Below are 21236 nucleotides of genomic sequence, written 5' to 3' on the forward strand. Positions count from 1 at the left end.
GAGTCCTGTTTATAGTCTTACTCTCAGCCATTCATTCCTTTATAGACCCATAACAGAATCCCAGTTCACTAAGATGTATCTTTAGTTTGTATGTAGTTAATAAGTTGGCATCTCTCTTCTGGTGAGTTCTGCTACTGTCTAATCTAAAAAAGGAACCTACAGAGGGAAGTTCTGGCATGGAGGAGGAAGAGAGTTTAGTGATTAATGGTATATGCAACCACACTGTATGTACACATCTGTGCTGACCATCCTCTAGTGCTGTCCGTGTATAGTCTGTGCCAGTTTTTGGATAGCTGGCAAGTAACTGATGGAAGTTGAAATTTTGAGCTTTTATAGCCTTGGGTAGAATGCCGAGATGGCTTTTGGTGTGCACGCAGGCTCTGGTTTTCAGGCTCCCTGTTCCAACAATGAATTGCTGCAGAGGAATACAATGAAATCCTACCCTTGCACCATTTAAGTCATTACTTTTGCCATTAACTCCAGTGGAAGGCAGGATTGACTCCTTAAATAATTCTGAAGGCCTTACTAATACCTGTCTAAAATGGACCATCCAGAGGTTTTGTGTATTTGATTGAATAAAAACAATGTTTGGCAAATCACAGGTGACATTACAGTTTAAGCTATAAGTGAATTTTGCCTACACTGTAATGCTCTTAATACAGTAAATTCTGTATTATTCTTTCCAAGAGAGAAATTTTACAAAAAGTTATTAGATTTGCGATAATACCACAAAAGTGAATTTAAGAAAGCTATGAAGCATTTTAAGAGCACTTTGCTTTATACGCAGGCTGAAATTGAGGCACAACTAGCCAGACAGCGTGAAGAAGAAACCCAGAAACAGGCAGTTCTTGAACAGGAGCGTCGTGACCGAGAACTTGCAATGAGGATTGCACAGAGTGAGTCAGAACTCATCGATGAGGCTCAGATGGATTTGGGATTGCGCAGGTAAGGGTTATTGTGTCAAATGGTTTTTTAATTAACAAAGCAAAATAAAATAGTGTTTCCACATTACTTTTTTATTTGGAAAATATTTCCATATATTATCAAATGTCTTGGGGGGGCGGGGAGGAACTGTTTACTTAAAAATAATTTCAGTCAGCATCTTGTTTTTCCCTGTAGTTTAGTACAAGTATATTACTTTGGTTCTGCAAGAAATTGGCTGGGAGAAAACCAGTATTTTTTTCTGTCTTCCTATTAAATCCTGACAGGGATTGTAGGCAATTTAAATTATGATTATATAACCCTTTGAAGGCAAGTGCTGGGATTTTTTCAATGCTAAGCAATAATAGCATACTCTCTGTAGTACTTGTATAATCTCAACAGCATAACATAAATTTAGTTTTTTCTAGAAAGTAAACCCTTCCTTGAAAAGGAAGTTTTTTGTTTTACCCTGTACCCAGGTATGAAATTGGGAATGCACCCTGATATGGCTGAAACATTTACTTCGGAAATGATGATCAAAGTACTCCAAAAAGAAGGTTTTTTGATAGTTCTGTCAAAAGTTTGTTTTGTCATTCATGCTCTGTTGATTTTCATGTAACTTTTTGTACCTGAGGGATTGTATGTTAACATGAGCTACCTAATGAGAGCCTAGATACGTTGCACATACACCAGATGCTATGCAAGGGTAAATTTTTATGCTGTATTTGAAATGGACATATGACCACATGACCAAAGGTACTGTTGCAGTGCCTTGCCATTTGGCATCTTGACATAATCCAAGGCCTTTACTTTTGCTGGTTTCAAGCCAGGCAGTAGATCATGCCAGTTGTGAGATTTAGCATTAAGACAAAATTAAAAAAATATCATGGATGACAGTCAGAAGAATCTTCTACAGGCACTGCCTGTTTTCTGCCACATGGTCCTGTCAGTTCTCTGTGCTTCACTGTGTAGACTTTTTAGTTGCAAACCTCTCTGGTTCACATATTGGTTGCACTGAGCTTGGTGGTTTTCTGTAGTAGCAGAATGTGTTGATAGAGTCTCTGAGAAGACGCACATTTGCCTTATAGACACATGACTGAAAACCTGTGGAGTAGTACATATATGGTGGTAATGCAGACAACCTGCTTCAGGTCCAAACTGAGAGTATTACCTGCCATACTGCTCAAGGTTGTCAAACTTGTATTGCTGTGAGAGGATATTACTGCACACCTGGGAAGATGAGCAGTGGCATAAGAATTACAAGATTATTTAAAAAAAAAAAAAAGAAAAGTCTACTCAATCTGTAGTGGGCTGACTCCAGAGTTGCAGATCACCAGCATGCACTGAAGAAGTGGGTAGCAGCAATTGTTTGGAAGGTAGCAGCCTTGACTGCCACTAGTTCATGACTGCTTAGTTGGTGTGGGCAAATCAGTTACCACCAAGCCATGCAAGATGTATGCACTGTCATCAAAAAAGTGCTCACCTTGGTTTTCCTTCATTTTGCTAATCCCTGAGATGTCATGAATGGATTCTCCAGTGTTGTTGGGGCAACTGATGGTATACATATCCCATGAGTTACCCCTGTTCATCAGGCCTTGGAGTACATCAACAGCTGGGCTTTTTCTCTCTTGTTCTGTGGAGTGCACTGTTGCATAGTTCACCTACATCAGAGTGAATGGTCTGGGAAGGTGTGACACTCTAAATATTTTATAGTTCTCCAGCCTTGTCCTCATGATGAGAGAGGGAGTATTTGTTTATGGTGCTTCCCTGAAGTAAAGGACACACAGAAGTGCAGCTTCCTGCTGTAACTCAGAATGCTTTGCAGGAAGTGTTCTGAGTTACAGTGGTCCTCTGAACGAAAAAGAAGTTCCCTGTTGATTCCAGTGGGAAATCTAGCTGTTGTGAGTCTTCAACTGGTTTTCCCTAGCAACAACTCTTCTTTCTCCCAGCCTGTCCCTGTTTCAGAATGGGGAGTACTAAAGGGAAGAGAGGGAGCTTGTTTTAAAACAAGGACAGGCAATTATTTGGGCCTGTGGGCCACATAGGCAGCTCTAGGAAGCTGCTGCAGGCTGGTCAGCATCTCTCTTCCCCACCCCATAACAGTCCAGAGTCCACATGCCCTGGGGCTCCTTACCGCCAACAGTGCATAGCCCCAGCCCATCCCACACCTGCTCCAGACTCACCCTGGCCAGAGTGAACCAGCTGGGACCTGTGCACACAGCCTCAACCCTGGTCCGCCCTGTGCCTGCTCTGACCACATGCCCACAATGAGCAGCGGCAGCAGCTGGACAGAAGCTGCTGCTCAGCACAGGGGAAAAGTGGCTCCTCTCTTTCACTTGCTGCAGCAACCCAGAACCTGTGCCTGGGCTGCCCTGCGGCTTTTCTCTCTCCTGCTGTCACCACCAACATGGCAGCAGTGGTAGTGCAGAAAGCTGCATGGCAGCCTGGGGCTCAGAAGGGTCCAGCAGCAGCAAAGGGGAAGTGCTGTTTTTCTCCCATTCCAAGGAGTAGTTTCTGCCTAGGTGTTACTGCCACTGCTAGGCATGGGCAGGTGAGTCTGCAGCAGGCATGAGGGGGCCAGGTCAGGACTGTGCTCATGGGTTTCAGCTGGTTTACAGCTGGTCTGTTCTACCAGGCTGAGTCCAGAGTGGGTGCAGGATGGGCCAGGGTCAGGTGTGTGCAAGCAGGTCTGGGCCAGTAACACCGGGCTGGTGACAGCAGCAGCAGCAGGAAGGAGCCACTGCCACCACCCAGGTTTCCTAGAAAGGCAGTCTGGCTGCAGAGCTGCCCCAGCCCTGCTGCAGGCCCAGGGGGTGGCAGGACACACTACTGGTCAGATGGCATCTAAGCCAGGGGGGACTAAAGGGCCCGCTGCGGCCTGGACAAAGATCCTCCGCAGGCTGTATTTTGCCCACCCCTGTTCTAGGGGTTCCCCAGCCTGTGCTGGAGGGTGCGGTGGGTGAATTGGAGCCCCCCCACCATGGGGGGCTCAAATCCACTTGCTCCACCCTCCTGTGGGAGCTGAAACCCCAGACCAAACTCCCTCTGTTCCTTTCCCCCCTCCCATTCTGAAAACGGCTTGAGGTTGGGAGACCGTGCAGACAGAAGTTACAGAAGACACTGATTTGAAGCACCTTCATTTGATCCCTCATGCAATGAGGGTTCAGATTTTTACCTTATCAGCCATTTTTGAAGCAGTCTTCAGCCCTGCGCTTGTTTGGTCATGGCTGTAGACTGCTTTCTGTGGCCAGATTGGGCAAAAATTGTTACTTCTGTCTGCGCCCAAAAGGAGTCAACTTTCCCTTTCTGCTTCTGGGTGATTTTTGCTTACGTACTCCTTCCATGACTGAAGCCTTACACGAGACAAGCTCCTTCTATGAAGGAGCTCTTAAATTATCACCTTAGCAGCTGCCACTTGTTAGTGGAATGTTTGTTCAAATGACTGAGGCCCTGTCTGTATGTTACACTTATGCTCCAATTACCATGTTAAATGCAGAATATTTGACGAGTACTATATATGCCCCAATTTAAGATACCATAAAATGGCAAACCAGCCACACATTCAATTGAAGGTACTATACAAACCAGACAAAAACATTCTTGTTCTCCTCGTCCCTCTTCCCTCCCCCCTCCCTCTTTCGTATTACATATTATTATGTAGAACACTTTTATGACTTGTTTGCCTCATTATCTACTGGTGTGGTTTGAGGCCAGTTTGAGATTCCAGTGTAGTCCTGTGGCAAGAGTTGACAGTCTTCATTCTACAATATTTTGCGCTGGACTTCTCCAAACAGTTTTTTTTCACTTTTTCACTCTGACATGAGTGAAAATGTAGTTTTGACAACCAGCACTTGGAGCTATTATAGTCAAAGGACATGCAACAGTATGACATTATATGGTTTCATTTTCCCATTGAACCTTTCATCCGGCTGCATTGAAAACAATCTTTGATATTGATATGTGGTCATTGATTATTTGAAAATGAGCACCATCTGCTCAGTTTCGCTTTCTACTTTTTACCTTCATTTATTTGTGCATTTCAGAGAGAATAGTGAACATTGTCACTTAAAAATATCCCCACAATGTTCTTAAGAGAAAAGACGATGAGTCATATTGGCAGTGGACTCAACCTTTTTATTTATTGTACATATGTTCTTTACTGGGTATGCTGGATCCTTTATCCATATTAATTTTCCCACATTGATAAGTACATATAAGGAGGTGGTGAAGCATAGCTCGGTATAAGTGAACAGAAATATATAGTAAATATTTAATATTTTTGGCTAGGCAAATGCATAAATTTCCATCCTGTTTTCTTATCCCATTCATTGATACAGCATAAGTTACCAAACACCTAGAACACTTCACTGGGGCAGGTTACTGTTTTGGATGAGCTATTTTTGTTTCATATTGCTGGGGAGAGAGACATTAAAACATGACCTGTTTAACATATCTTTTATATTCAGTATGTGTGGATTACTCTGGATATTGGCATACATGGTCAATACCGTAGCAATTGGCTTCAGTTTGAAGTGTATTTTTACAGATTGGATGATAGGACCATTTGGCCTGTTGTAGCAGTTGCAAAGGATTCTTCTCCTATATATTTTTTTTAATTATATTCAGCCAAGTATAATTGGTATCTACTGCATGAGTCTTTGATACAGAAAGATAAAAAGTAACTGATTATTTACAAGTTAAGTAAATACTATGTTATTATATGATGATATAAAGTAGAGCCAATGTTTTTAAAAATCAAATTTATTTAACTTTTTCAATCAAGCTTCCCTGGTAAATGCCTAAAGAAAAACAAGCCTGTCTAATACTGAGCCTGGATCAAATAAAAATCATTACAAGTTAGAAGGTGAAGAAGAAAAGTTGCAGTGAATTGGCCTCTTCACGTTTCAGATGATCAGAAAGCTAATTAGGAAATTACCAAACTAACCTAAGTATCTTTTATTTACAGAACCAATGGAACAAGGCCTCAAATGACTGCATATGACAATTTTTTTTTTATTTAGTTCTATACGACTTTCTTACTTTAATAATCCCATTAGTAGAAAAAATTGTATTGCTCCTTTCACCCCTGTAGTAGTCCCTCTTTGATCAGGAAAACTATTACTTTCCAATTAATTTTTAATATTTCATTTCTCACATTCTGCTTAAATATAAGAATTATTTAAAGATATTTAAATAATTTCAATATCTAGCTTTAACAAACCAATGGGAAAAGGACCAAAATTAAGTACATAATTATTACAACATACATTTTAGAAGAGGATATTATTTTTAAAAAGCATGCTTTTGCTACCTCTAACAGATGACATCAGAGCCATGAAAGACCTTATTCATTTTTAATAAAATATTTTCTTATCAATTTTTATAGGGAACAAGTGGCCAAAGAAATGACAGAAATTTTGTCTAGGTGGGTGAAGAGACTGTCTAAAATTAATTCAATCACTGAGTAAAAGAAAATCAATTGAAGTTGGCTGATTCATATAAAATAATGAATTCTATTTTTAATTGCTCAATAAAATAAAAAAAATTTCGGATGAGATTTAGTGTATGAATATATTTTCTATTCATAATCATGATCTGATTTTTTGCTAATTATTTTGTAATGACATTTACTTGATTGTATAATGAGGGAGGGATGAGGGAAATGATCAGTTAACTGTACAGTTATGGTTTTTCTTTGAATAACTTTGACAGATAAAGCTCTACAAACCACTTCTTTCCTGCTGTATCTGAATATTATGTTGGGACCAGGTTCTAAAATATTCAGGAAACATACTTAACCAGTTTAGAATAGTGTTAGTAAAGACATGTAATGTTTATGTAAAAATAAGTAGCTTTTATTAAGAAATGAATTCCAGAGACAATTCTGTTTAAAAAAGAAAAATCAAGATTTGAGACTTACACTGTTGCTACATCCCTCTGGGATGTGCTCTCTATAACACCAAAAGAAAAATGTCAGACATTACTTCTTCAGTGATCTCAGTTTAATGTAGCTGATTTATGAGCTTGGCTAAATTAAAGGATAATGCAGGAAAAAGCACTTGTTTATGGTAAATAAAATTCTACTCTGTTGAACTGCTGGTTAAAAGTGATCATCTATATACTTGTGGGAAAGGAGCAGCCATATGGCCTACGCTGTCAAAAGTTCACAGGGAATCATTTAATTTAGAACTTCGGGAAGTAGTTTGCGTTGTGATGGATTTATGCTGTATATATGAGCTCACGGTGTTCATGCACTCGTTGTTACATTTCCTAGTTTTAGTGCCCTTAGTACTGAACACAGCAATTTTTCACATAATTGTTTGAAGTTCACCAGAAAAAGAAATGAAAGAGATCCCAGTATCCAATTAAAATAGCAAAGGAAGCACAGTCTGTATTTTAGGTGAAGTTACGTGTTACATTTAGACCATACTAAAAAGTTGAGTGGAGTTAAAGATGGAATCTCCTGTGAGCAGATAACACTTTTTCTTGCCTGCACAGCTCTGACTTGCTGCTAGAGGGCTGGTAAACATGAGCATGTTGGGAGCCAGGACACCTGAGCTCTGTCTCTGCTCTGGGTGGAGTAGGGGGAAGGGCTGGGATGCTGGAGTACTTATGATTGCTTGTTTTATCTTCATGGAGAAGACTGAAGTTACCCTAATATGATCTAGGTAGCACAGCCCAGAGTTAACCCTTAACAAGCTTTAAAATGCAGATGCTAGCATTTAGAGTGCCCTTAGTATGGTCAAAGTGTTGCATGTTAACTTCACCATATATATCTATATCTATATAGATATGTCAAGTACTGACAGAAGAACTGAGCTGTATTGCTGGAACGAGGATGTTGTGTGCTCCTCCCTCACCCCTCCCCCCCCCCAAAAAAAAATGGCCAAAAACTGTAAAGACACTATTTTCTGTTTTATCCAATGCCCAACTTTTTCAGTGATTTTATTAAGACTTAACTTGCATAGCTGAATACCATCCTAAAGACTGTGTCAATTAGGATTATTTTCTTGTAACTGCCAGGCGACCTTTAGCTATGTAGAAAAACAAAGAATAGTTCTGTAGTAGAAATTTTAATCCATACAACTGGATTAACAATCTTGAAGTGTACTTATTTTAGCAGAGTTGTTTTTGGCCCAGTTCTGTTGATCTTAATGATGTAGGGAGCACTTAAAGTAGTGGGTTGGTGTTGCTAAATAAATTAAAATTCTCTGATTTGTTAGAAAAGTAGTTCAGGGAGCTTAGACATTCTGTAGTGGAAATTATATTTAATAACCATCCATTAATGTACTATAGACAACCTATTGAATTTTTAACAATATATTAAATTATGTATTTTTAAAAGTATACTCTGTTTGTCAGTTTGTTTCCCTGGTGATATTGGACTTGCATATTTTGTATTCATCTCTTGTAATGGCAACAAGGACAGAGGTTCTGAATTGTATTTGAGCTTTTATTGTTAGGGGATTAAGAATACAGTTGCTATATCAAACTAGTCACATGAGTAACACCTATTCATATCAGAGGCTATTATTACTTCAAATTGGTAGGTACACAGGAGAATGGACATAATTGCCTTAATGTTGCATTGAGTGGTTAAAAAAAACTACAAAGTTAATTTGTATTTAAGCTGATGTTTAAGTTACTGTTAACAAGCATGTTTGCAGAAATAGACCTACCTATATTGTTTTTTCTTGATTAAATCAGTCTATTGTCCTTGTAGTATTCCCTCTGCTTCTCAGGACAGTAATATGTTGGTAATCTCTTCTTTGGCAAAATTCTCAGTAGAAATATATTCAACCTTCTACCATACTGCTAAGGAGGGTAAAGACCCTTGCTAATCCTTGTGCAGACCTGCCTAGGGGGGAAAATTCCTTCCTGACTCCCAAATTTAGAGAGAGGTGTGACCTTGTGGAGGACTTGCGTAACTTCATAAGCAACAAGTTCTCAAGATAATTTTACTTTTTCTGTAAAGTTGCAATTGTTATCTTAATAGCACACATGAAATTACATGCACTCTAATGATACTGCAATCCTGCAGAGCATTTACTAGAAACAGTGTCACAAAAAGGTCATTGTCACTGCCCCCTCTGCACAGTGGAAGCTCCCACCTAGTACCCCAGCCCAGAACCTGCTGGTGTCGTCAACTGTGGTCTCAGGCAGGAGCTGCTGCTGTGCCATCATCAGCTGTGGACATCACTGGCAGGTTCTGTGTCAGGGCTCTGGAACCTGCTGGCTGTAGACACAGCCAGAACTGTCGTCCACCCAGCATAGCAGCAGCTTGTGCCTGGGTCCACAGCTGATGCCACCAGGTTGGGGCTCTGGGTGGGAGCTTCCACTGTGACAGGAGGGCGTCAGCATCAGCTGTGGGACACTGCTGGCAGGTTCTGTGTCCATGCAGCTATGAACACACTGGATGACTTGCCCTGCTGCTCTGTAGATGTGATGAATCTGAACTTAGTAAGCAAATGCATTCATGCTTCTTTATTTTGGCTTTTTCCCAGTGCTTATATAGTTAACACTAACTTGTAGTATCCCACGTTTATCATCCTTTATGAGAACAGTACAGTACATGTCTCTTGTTTTGTCATCTACATCGCTTACAGCAATTTTTTTTAGATAGATGCTTTAAAGGTGCTTTAGTGTAGAATTTGTTTTTTCTTTTTATACTGGTAATTTGGGGGGAAGGGTGAATTATTTTCTCTTGTGTGAGAATAAAACCTTTCCACCTTCTTTACAAGAATGGCAATTCTTTTAATTGAAGTAGAGTATTACCTTTTAATTCTCTTATCTATTCACAAACATTTTCCTCTTCTTGAGCTAATGGAACTTAAAATTTATATGCCTGTTCACTTGTTTGCTGTCCATATTCTGCATCAGCATTATTGATGTTATCAAGGATATGCATAGGTATGGAGTAATAGGTGTAGCAAAAGAACACTCCAATGCATAGACTTTCAGCAATTTTTACTTGCAGTTTATTTTAATTTCTTAAACTGAGTAAACAAACTGAGTAAACTGAGCAACTGAGTAAACAAACATGTTTAGGATACAAAATACATACAGAATAATTTACTTAGGTTAGATTCGGGATCAGAATTGTACTTCTTGAGTGTTTTCCTTGTTTTTATACTATTCCAACTTGTTACAGTGAAGATGTACTATATTTCTGGAAGGTAAAGCTGAATTTTACTTTATTTTTTTGCATTCAGATCTTAGACCATTGTTTTTTCAGTGTAATATGATCTCTAGATGTTTAATCACAGAACCTGTTTGTTATTTTGTTTCTACCAATTCTTCATATTTTCCCTTGTCTACCTTGGATACTTTTTAATATCTCTAGGGGCCCTACAGTTCAAGCCACAAAAGCTGCTGCTGGTACTAAGAAGCATGATCTTAGTAAGTGGAAGTATGCAGAACTTCGTGACACAATCAATACTTCATGTGGTAAGTTAGTATGTGGTTGGGGGTGAAAGGGATTTTGTTCCATTACTTCAGAAGATCTGTCTTCTACCTCATTGGATAGAATTATGAACCTTAGTAGTGAACTAATTTAATTTCAGTTGCAGATTAATTAAATTCAGTACTTCCTTTTCTCCATCTCTTCTCTCCCACCCTCCCATTAGAACAGCTAATAAATTCATGTAGGGAAAGGAGAAGTTATGGGTGTTACTTATTTTTACACATGGGATATTTATTGAACTCCTACACTTGGGTCAGGAATAATGTGATATAATTTCTTAATAACATTGTTTCAAATTAATTTATACCCATAGAATGGAGCTATATTTATATGTCTTCCCTCAGCATTTGTAAGATCCACTAAGTGCACAACTAATTTTTTTTAAAGCACTGAAAGCCAAATAAAGCCTAATGATTTCAATTACATTTCTAAAATTATTTGTTCTAGTTGCTCAGTTTAATTTTTGGTTTATTTTCTGTGAAGCTAATGCTTAGCAATTTAGTCTCTTAGATTTCTGTCTTCATAATACAGCTTTCCCTCAATTTTTATGAAGCGTATGCATTCCTGAAGAAGGGTGCATAAATCAAATTTGCATAAAGCGACCCCACTTTATAATGTAACAAATAGGGATAGGTTCCCGTAACTGTGAGGGAGGAAGGGAGTGAGGCTGGGACTAGGGAAGGGGCAGGGGAGGGGTGCTGCTTCCAGGGCTGCACAAGGGAGCAAAGCAGAGGGAACAGAGTGACACTCCCCCAGTCCCAGGAGTGGCCAGTGCCAGGAGCCTGCAGCTGCTAGGCTGCACTATGTTCCACCTGTCCTCCTGTGCCTGGGCTCCTCCTGTCCCTACTCACCCTAGCTCCTGGGCTGTGCCATGCTGTGGTGCAGGCAGCTGGTATTGGCTGCTGCAGCAAGGACACATGGATCATGGGGCGACACAGGACGTGGCACAGCTTGTCTGCATTCACCCCAGCGCCTGCTGCAGCAGCCCTGGGAACGGCCAGTACCAGCTGCAGAGGGAATTGTCAGTGGGTATAAGGGGTGGGGGGCACACTTCTTACTGCTCCATGCCCCCCAGGAGTGCTGTGGTCTGTGGGGGCTGTGCCGGCCTCTTCCTGGGGGGGGCGCATGCCCCTGGATATGCGTGCAGGACAACAACAGGCTGCTGCTGCCAGCCCCAGCCAGCAGCAGCACCAGGCTGTTCCTGGCACTCAGTGCAGCCTGCCCTGAATGTTGGGAAGAGTCTGGTGGCATTGCTGGCCCCAGCCAGCAGTGGCCACCTGCTGTTGTCTCGTGTGCAGATCCAGGGACATGCGCTCCCTGGGAAAAGCCCAGCACAGGCCCCCAACCCGTACCCCTCCTGGGATGTGCAGAGCGACAGAAGGCACGCACCCTCCCCGCACCCACTGATGCTTCCGTCCACAGCTGGTGCTAGTTGCTCCTGGAGCCACTGCAGCTGGGGCTAGGATGAGTGCTGCCCGGCACTCTGCTTATTCCCAGCCCTTGCTGCAGCGGCCCCAGGAGCAGCTGACACTAGCTGCCTGCACCAGGGAATGGCGCAGCCCAGGAGCTGGGGTGAGTGGGGACAGGTAGAGCCCAGGTGCGGGAGGAAAGGCAAAGCACAGTGTAGCCCACGTGCTGCAGGCAGCTGGGGCTGCTGCAGCAGGGGCTGGAGTGAGTGGGCCCCCAGCCCTATGGCCTTCTTCCCTCCACCCACAGACTTACCTGCAATGGCAGGGGGAGCCTATGCTGATTTGCGTTAGAGTAAATTTATCTTGCATACAACAAACGATGAGTCTAAAAATGCTTATCACATAAGAGAGATTTACATTTTGTATTTACATATGCAAAATTTGCGTAAGTTGAGGGAAACCTGTACTCAATCATACAGCACTGTAACTGTTACTCTGTATCAGTTACAAGCAACTGGTTTATCTTGGAAAAGAGCTCTTGAGAGTAATGGACATATCTAGGAAACCTAATTCCTCTTTGGCCAGAAACTAGCGGTGTTCTCTGGATTTGATTTGCAGGTTAGACCACTGGGTTAATTGGAATTTTAAGCCCTTTTTTACTTTTTTTTTTTTTTTTTTTTTTTTGAGTCTTCAGATTAATATATTACTTTCTATAGACCAAATTTATTTTTTGCTGCAGTGGGCTAATGCACTTAATTGTTCATATCTGGTTAACTTTGTTCAGAACCTCTTAGGTGACTGTTGAGATATTTGTCAGAGAAATTGTAGAGAACTAGGGCTGGAAGGGACATTTTTAAGTCACTTAGTCCAACCCCTGTTTGAGGTAGGATTATTTGTAACCAAACCATCTTGTACAAATCCATAATCTAACCCCTAAGTAAAAGTACCATTGACCCTGACACAACACAAAACCTAACACCCTACACTGCCACAGGTAAAGCAGGGGGACTACAGCCACCAACATCTTGCTTCTGTAAAAGGTGGTTAATATACACCCATGAGATTCAAAGTAGAGGTCTGTCTCCCCTGCTGCAGAGGAGGGCAAGGACTGATACCAGTGTGACCATGGGGTAAAATTCCTTCCTGACCCTAAACATGATAGTTGGTCTGACCCTGAGTGGAGGGGCAAGACTCTGTAGCCAGGAACCTCCAGTTTTGGTAGCTGCAGAAACATTGGCACACTCCCAGCCTTGGCTACAGCCAGCCTCCAGTGCTTCTGAGGAAGGCTTTAAAAACAGGGGAAGAAAACCCCACACCTGATGTATGTAGGAGGGAAAGGGAGAGGCAAACCCCCCCAGCCTTGTGTAGCAACCAACAAAGCCTAGAAGCATGGGAAATACTTATAGTAGAACATAGGCATAGCTATGCCTAGATCATCCACAACCAGTGACTGTCCAACCTCTTCTTGAACGCCTCCAGTGGTGGAGACTCCACATCTTCCCTAAGCAGTCTGTTCCTCTGCCTCACTATTATAACAGTGAGTGAAGGGTTTTTTTGTTTTTGTTTTTTCTTTGGTGCTGGGGGTTGTCATCATTCCACCTTCTTTTTTTTTTTCTTTTTTTTTTTAATCTGTACCATGTATTTTGGCAACTCTCAGGGGGAGGAAGCAAGCAGCCATGCTGTCACATGTTTTCTTAAATATTAGTTCCCTGTATGGTTGGCTGGGATAAAGTTAGAAAGGTGGATAGAAAGGTGGATAGGACCTGCTCCCCAACTGCTTTGCGTGTGGTAACTGTAAAAAAGGCAAGTGAGAAAAGTGAAAATTGCAACTCTAGCTTACTCTTCAAATCTAGGAGCAGCTGAGATGCTGTTAGGCCAGGTGTTTGTCAAGAAGGGGGAAAAACGTAAAGAGTATAAGACCAGAAAAGACTTTGTCATTGGATTCAACACCCCACCACACCAGGGAACCACATAATGTGATTCTATTCATAAGCTTGGTGAGATCCACCTCAAAAGTGCTTCGAGCCTTCCAGGAGCTCCCTGCTTTTGCTTTGAGTATGGAGCTTTTAAATTCACCTTTAGGTTACTTAGCCCTTCTGGTGTCATTGAAAGGCTGGCACAAAGTTGATGGTGCTGCCCCTGCACTCTAAGGAGAATCTTCTGAGAGGAATTGCAAATGGACTTCACAGCACTGTAAGACCTACCAGCAAGCCAGCCCCGAGGCATTTCTTCTCTCCCTTGCTTGGTGCAGTTCATCTCTGTTGAAGGGCCTGTGGCGTGACTAGCATGCAGTATCTTGGTGCATGAATTTTACAGTCCAGGACTGATATAAGTAAACTCTCATTACCCATGAATGTATATATTGCTTTCAAGATGTCTGAGCTGCTTGCATCTGCCAGCTCTGCTTCAACCAGCAAAGCAGAAGGACTATAATTTAGCCTTTAGCAGAAATAAGTTTCCATGCTTCCTGTCTGCCAGTGTAGCTCAGCTTAAAGCTTTAAGTTTGCTTGCAGCAGAGGTGCTGTTATAACTTGCTCTAAAATGATGCAGTGTATAAACACATGCCTGTCTCCTTCCCCAGTTCTCCCCACCATCTCCTGTTCTCATCCCTGTTCCTTCTTTGCTCTTTGTTGGACAGATATTGAATTATTGGCAGCTTGCAGAGAAGAGTTTCACAGACGACTTAAAGTGTATCATACTTGGAAATCCAAGAATAAGAAACGTAATGCAGAAACAGAACAACGTGCTCCAAAATCAGTTACTGACTATGGTGAGAAAAATGCATTTTATTCTTGTAATACTTTGTTTTGAAATATGGAAAAATTTGACAGGAAATGGTTCTAGAAGAAGCAAGTTTTTAAGCTGTTTACGTTTTTAGGTTGGTTTTAAGCACTTGGTGTTTGGTTATGTTGAAGAAAGTTATTTAATTTAACAGTATGTTTGTATAATATTAGATGAGACAATTTAACAAAAATAATTATACTTTAGCTACATTTACTGATATTTCTTATTTCTCCAGTACAGCTTTAACAACTAAAAATGGTTATTTCTAAACAATCAGCACCAGTTAGAAATAGAAATAGTTCTAGTTTTGATATTTTAAGTCACTTGTTCATGGGCTCAGTATTTTCTAAACTGTGTTAACTGATCTGCATCCCACAGTTCAAACCAAATTTCAGTTTGAACTGAGGGTTAATAGACTATCATTGACCATCATTGCAGGAGGCACTGGCTATACATTTGACAACCCCTTAACAGAGCTTGGAAGTAATTAGGAAGTGCTGATAAGCCTGTGTAAGCACTGCTACATTGTTGCAGTTATCTAAAGTGTTGTTCTAAAAGTTGTAATTGACCTGATAATTAGCAGGGTGAGGTGTTGATGCCACATATGACTTTGTAAAGGTGTTAGTTTGTGTCCCATAGCCTCTATTTAGTAAAAAACCTAATTAAGTTTCCCTTGTGGGGACTGATATTTGCAATGCTTCTCTGAGGGTGTTTGCAGACATTAAAACCCTCCCCCCAAAAACACGCTTCACTGGAAGCAGCAGTGCATTGCTTCAGCATGGCTTTGCAGTGTTTGTAAAGATTGGGTGCTTCTGTGGGGTTTTTGATGCTTTTAGCTAAAACTGATTCAATTGGCTATTAGACAAAATTGCCAAAAAAGCCCCACTAAAGCGCCCAATCATTACAGACATTGGGCAAGCTAATTTGAAGTAACACACTGTCTCTTCTGGGCATGCACAGGGCTCAATGTGAGACTGTGCTGAGTTTAAAGTAAAGCTTGGGCGGGGGGTGGGCAGATTGTTTTTGGATTTTTTGTACATCTGCAAGTACCCTGAGTTCCTAAGCACTGTTTTTCATAAAAGCCGTGCTGTATATACATGCTAACTAATACAGTTTAAATTGCCTAATTAGGACTCTCCTAGCCTGCATTAATTTTAAACCTTATTCAATAAGAATTAGTTAATTTGGACTGGAGCCAATTTTAATTAGTACTACAGATATCCACATGTATATGGTTACAGCTGCAGTCTTTTAAACCTAGAAAACATAACATTTATAAATGACCTACCGACAGTAGTTGAGTATCCTTATATATATTCACACAGATGCATATATTTCATATATGAATATACAGTATGTTTGGTGGTTACATTGTTCTGCCGTGCCAAAAAATAACATTATATGAAATCCATGGAAATATACTTTTTCCATTTAAATCCCTTAAAAAGCAATGGGACCTGTTCTCCTTAGCATGACGTTTTGAAAGTTTGGGAGATGAGCAAGATAATAGACTAACACTGAAACAGAGACTATAAAACAACCATCATCTACCTTACGGGATTAAAGTATCATCTGTCGGAGACTATAAAACAACCATCATCTACCTTTCAGTCACCTGTGAAACACTATTGAAGGCAGTGGGAGGCCCACCTTGTTATAAGTCTAGAGACTAAAAATTAATTCCAATTTATACCAATATTTCTCGTTTTGTACTGCTGCTTTATAAACTGTTTTCTTTTTATTGAAATATTTCCACATCTTTCCATGTAAGACTGGATCATTGTAGTTAATAATTAGAAAAACACAGTAGCCTGCTGATACTGACCTTTTGAGCTTCGTATTGGTGTCAGTAAATTCTTATTATGAGTTGTCATACAAAGTGAACATTTCAGTTCTGTGCATTGCAACTATCCTTCATTATACTGAATTATCTAGTTTCTTGCATACTTATGCGAATACTCCATGGATGTTATTGAATACATTCCCCACCTTATCCTTTAGCCAATGTCATACAGTTAGTTGTCCAATAGTCCTGTAGAGGTCAGTGCATATGATAAATTAGATATACTAAATGAGCATTGGCTTACAGGAGGCCATAGAATTAGTGGATAATATAGTGCAAAGAAAGGAGCTACATCTTTCTTGGCTAGGTATTAACAGAACTCTGGCAACTAAAGAATATATTTTCTTTCCTTTTGAAAATGTCAAAAGCTTATTAAAGGTACCACATGAAATAACAAAGATTTGTCCTCACAGCCCATTGTACTGATTTATCACTTGTTTTTTTCTGATTGGGATTATAATAGTATTTTCAAATTTAAATCCTAATTAAAGTATCATCTGTCAGAGATCCTTGAAACAGGATCAAATGAAATATTTGATTTGAATCAGTAAACAGCACATAAGTGCAGATCACCATTCACATTTTTCGTATAAATGGGACTTTCATTTGTCTGTCCCTTGGACTGGTGACAAACTTTTTCAAGTACTGAAAACAGAACTTTAACAGGATCAATACTTTTGTTTTTTTCAATGTGTAATGTTTGTTTACAGATTTTGCACCATTTTTGAACAACTCAAGTAAGTGGGGAGATAGTTTTTTAAGCTAACTTCTAAAAATAGGAGTACTTGCAAAATTTATACTAACTTCAGTTATCCAGATTTTTGCTACCAGTCTATGTACAGAGTATAAAAATAAAAACTATTGGTTGATTTTGTTTTTAAAGCCCACCAAATGTTAAATTTGCTTGATGAGTGGTCATTTAGTGGCTATATATATATATTAATTGTGCACTGGTGTATTTTGGTGCTTATTTTCATCAGATATGACATATTGGGGGGATTAACCTTTTCATGTAGGTTCATTAAAGTATTAACTAATGTTTTAGGTTCAAAAAAGCTAACATATTCAAAGAATGCTGGGCTGTTTAACAGCCTTTTTATTGTATCTGTACACCTTTTTCTATGGTAGCAAAACTCTGGCATCAATATAGCAGCTGATTCTTAGAGCCAAAACTAACATTTGGGTGCTGGTTTCTTTTTTCACAAAATGTGTTAAAGTATCTAGCATTGAAAAGTAGTGACTGTATGGCACTTCCATCCTTTAGGGTTTACTCATTGATGGAAATATGGTCAAGGGTAGAAATAACATCTGCTGACTGCCATTGAAATGTAACCCCCCCTCCCCCCTGTTTTTTAATATTAAAACTTCAGTTTGCTGTAACGTAGGTTCAGGCAATTCATAGAGAATTGCGTATGCAAAAATTGCATAACTCAATTGAACCAAAAATTCTCCTAAATATAACTTGTGCTTTTATCAATGCTAGTATATAAAAATGGTATCTGAAGAAAATTAATGTTTAACAAATGGTACTAAATCCTGTCTTAAAACATTTTTCTTTATTTGGACATGTTTCTTTCCCTTCCTCCCCCTCTTTGATCATTTTTGTGTTTTAGGCACTAATGTTTATATGTGGGATTTTTAAGATGCTGCTTTCTATATTTTGATAAACCATTCTTGTTCACTTATGAATAAAGTAAATGTCAGGGGATGCTGGCTATTCTATTTACTGATGTCTTCTTTGTAAAACTGCAGAAATACATTAATTAAATAAGACTTCCACTTTTTCATTTTATTAATTTTAAGATCCAAAATTAGTTTTGCTCCTTAATAGGTGACTGACATAATGTTATGAGAAGTCGCTGTTAATTATTCCCTTTGCACTGAAAAAGCAAACAATATTAAGGGGGCTGTTTCTAAGATTGCAGCAGACTTGCATTCATAATTACTTGGGGAAAAAAAGGAAAGTTTTATATGGCTATGCTTGTCTCCTGTAGAAGTTTATTCAACATTATTTTAATTATCCTACAATAAATGCTTCTTAGGAATCAATCCCTTAACTGATTTCTAATTCCAGAGTTCATTGCAAATTTTGAATGATAATTAGGCTCTCAATAGATGTCTCAGTTGAGGCTGTCCTAATTGTCTCAGGCTTGGACCTGGATCAGAACAGGAGTGTCACAGCCATTTACGCATATAACATTTCAAAGTCACATTGTTGCTGCTCTGCCAGTAGGTAGGCAGTGAGAGCCCACAGCCTGACAGGCTTGCCCCTAGGATGACACACAATTGATTTGAACAACCTGCACTTTGCTTAGAGGCCCACAGCAGTGCCCTGTGAGAGAAAATATTAGCATATTTTTATCCCATGTGCTTCACAGTCAAAAAACTGGACTGGGAGGAAAGGCTTTTTCCCAAGAAAAAAGTAATGTCTGTTTGCAGCCCTTTTGTAATAAATGGATAGGCCTCTAATCAACTTTTCTGTTACCACATTGGGCATCTGTAATAGGATTATAAAGTCTCTCTGTTAATTATCTAGTAAATATCTTTCTTTAGAGATTACATTACTTCTTAAAATAAAGTTACTTCTGTCTAATTTGACTTGGTTTTGTACCAAAGATGAACTGTTAGGCTGGTTGCAACACTGAGCTTTTTTAATGTTTGTAAAACATTTTATTTAAAGTATACTTCTGATATTAATCTAAACCACTTTGTTGCCTAGACATGCTCAAAGCAACAAAATATATTGTTGAAAGTGTCAACAGTAGGTGAACACTGTCATCCTTACAGTTAGTATTCTCAGTGGAGTTTTAATTAGTAGTACTGCTATCAGGAGGGTTTTTTAGAAAAATTCTAGTTTTCAGTCTTTCAGGGTGTTTTTTTTTTTTTTTAAGGTGAATTCACCTTATAGCCTTTATGATATTCTGCTTTTGGGGGAAATTATTTTAATTTTTTCATCATAAAAATGATTTGTGGGTTAAATTCTGAGTTTGCTGTTTTGTCTTTCATCTCTTAACTCTTTTTTTTTTTGTATACTAGCCCAACAGAATCCAGCAACACAGTTGCCTGACAGACAGCAAGAGATTGAAATAAACAGACAGCAGCGTTACTTCCGTATTCCCTTCATTCGCCCAGCAGACCAGTACAAAGATCCTCAAAACAAGAAGAAAGGCTGGTGGTATGCACATTTTGATGGAGCATGGATTGCTCGACAAATGGAACTTCATCCTGACAAGCCACCTATTCTGCTTGTAGCTGGTTGGTATACTCCTAACTTTTGAAAAGCATTACAGCAAATGTTCAATGATGACGTTCAGTTAACAAGGAGGCCATTGGTTGGCTTCACAGATTTGCATTCTCTAAATAAAATGATGACATGCTGTATCTGAAAAAATTTCTGTATAAGTCAGGTAATCTCTCAACTAAAAGAACATCAAAGTCAAAGACTGTGACAATGTCATCTAAGAAATATTCCGCAGTGACTGCTTTATTTGATTTTAGACAGTTGTGAAAAATTACAGCAGTATATGTTACAACCGGTTGAGCATAAATAGGTTAAGTAAGCTTTGTCCTTTTGTACTTTATTTTATGCAACCCTTATGTTAACAGCATACTAATGCTCACCTTGGTTTTCTTTGATGCTAAGGATGTCAGCCTGTTTCATCTGAAAACTTTTTTAATTGAAAGAAAAATATGTTGTAGCTGGCAACAATGCATCTTTTCACTGTTAAACATATTGCATAATAGGATAACAGTCGTGAGGGAATAGGGTATAGAAACTCTATTTTTAAAACATCAACTACCTATACTAAGTTGTTTTAACAACTTAAAAACATGGCATTGTGTACTTTTACTATTTCTGCATGTGCTCTCTCTCACTCACTCTTTAGCATCCCCATTAGCTTATCTCCAGTTCATCTGCAGTTTGGCCCAGTGGTTGCTTTCATGTTATTGGCATCTTCCCCTAAGATGTTCCTATTTTAATTATTGTAATGGAAAGTGAACAAAAGGGAAGAGTTTTAATTTCTTTTTCTGCCTCCCTCTATTTCCGTGCTAGGGAATGCCCTTCTCTTGGGTCCCTCCACACAAACTCTGTTAATTTGGTCTTTATAACTCAAGACACTGAGAAAAGAGCCTTAGTAGCCAAGTAATTTCTGCTTTTCACTTTGTATTACTGTGTAGCAGAGCAATTTCTGCTAATTTGAAACAGTGCTCTGTTGAATAATCATCCATCATATATTTTTCTCTTCATTTAACATAAATGAAAATGGGCTGTTTCACATTTGCCATGTGAAAGTGCTCTGAATAACTGAATAATCATCCATCATATATTTTCTTTTCATTTAAGATCCATGAAAATGAGCTGTTTCACATTTGCCATGGGATAACAGCTTGAACGTGGATGGTTACTGTGTAATCACTGAGGGCCTTGGCATGTGTTGCATTTATGGCATGGTTAAGGTTAATGAAGCTATAAATAACAACATGCTATGTAGTTAGCTAATTTGTGGTGCCATAAAATGGCAAACTAGCCAGAAAGATGTTCCACAAAGATTGAAAGTCTTTGTGGCTGGTTTGTATTGTACCTGAAATTAAGACCTTCTCCACTCGCCTATCCAGGAACCTTACAACTTTGTACCTGGCAATTTGAATGTGCGGGGTAGTTTTAAAGTCCGGGTTGCAGCGAGCCCAAGATGCATGTTGCTTGCCTTGCCCTGCAGCTCCCATGTATCTGCAACATTTCATCTATATGCCCCATCATGTCTGTATCTATGTGTGGCATGGCAGGATGAGCAGTGTTTGGAATGGGGCATAAAAT

At 39.5% G+C, this 21236-nt stretch overlaps 1 protein-coding gene across 2 annotated transcripts in view; it reads left to right on the forward strand.

Moving 5' to 3' along the window:
• MYO6 (myosin VI) overlaps window positions 1-21236 on the forward strand; it is a 176261-nt gene that overhangs the window by 150215 nt on the left and 4810 nt on the right. Inside the window, exons 28-32 of one of the 2 annotated variants that reach the window (XM_090035228.1) lie at window positions 788-945; window positions 10265-10368; window positions 14432-14563; window positions 17131-17157; window positions 19457-19675. In XM_090035228.1, coding sequence (XP_089891354.1) covers window positions 788-945; window positions 10265-10368; window positions 14432-14563; window positions 17131-17157; window positions 19457-19675 — 640 coding nt within the window. The remainder of the gene's footprint in view (window positions 1-787; window positions 946-10264; window positions 10369-14431; window positions 14564-17130; window positions 17158-19456; window positions 19676-21236) is intronic. The other variant, XM_090035237.1, reaches the window with a different exon arrangement.

The sequence above is a fragment of the Crocodylus siamensis genome, chromosome 1 (assembly GCF_052110815.1).
Source record: "Crocodylus siamensis isolate JL-2025a chromosome 1, ASM5211081v1, whole genome shotgun sequence".
NCBI lineage: Eukaryota > Metazoa > Chordata > Crocodylia > Crocodylidae > Crocodylus > Crocodylus siamensis.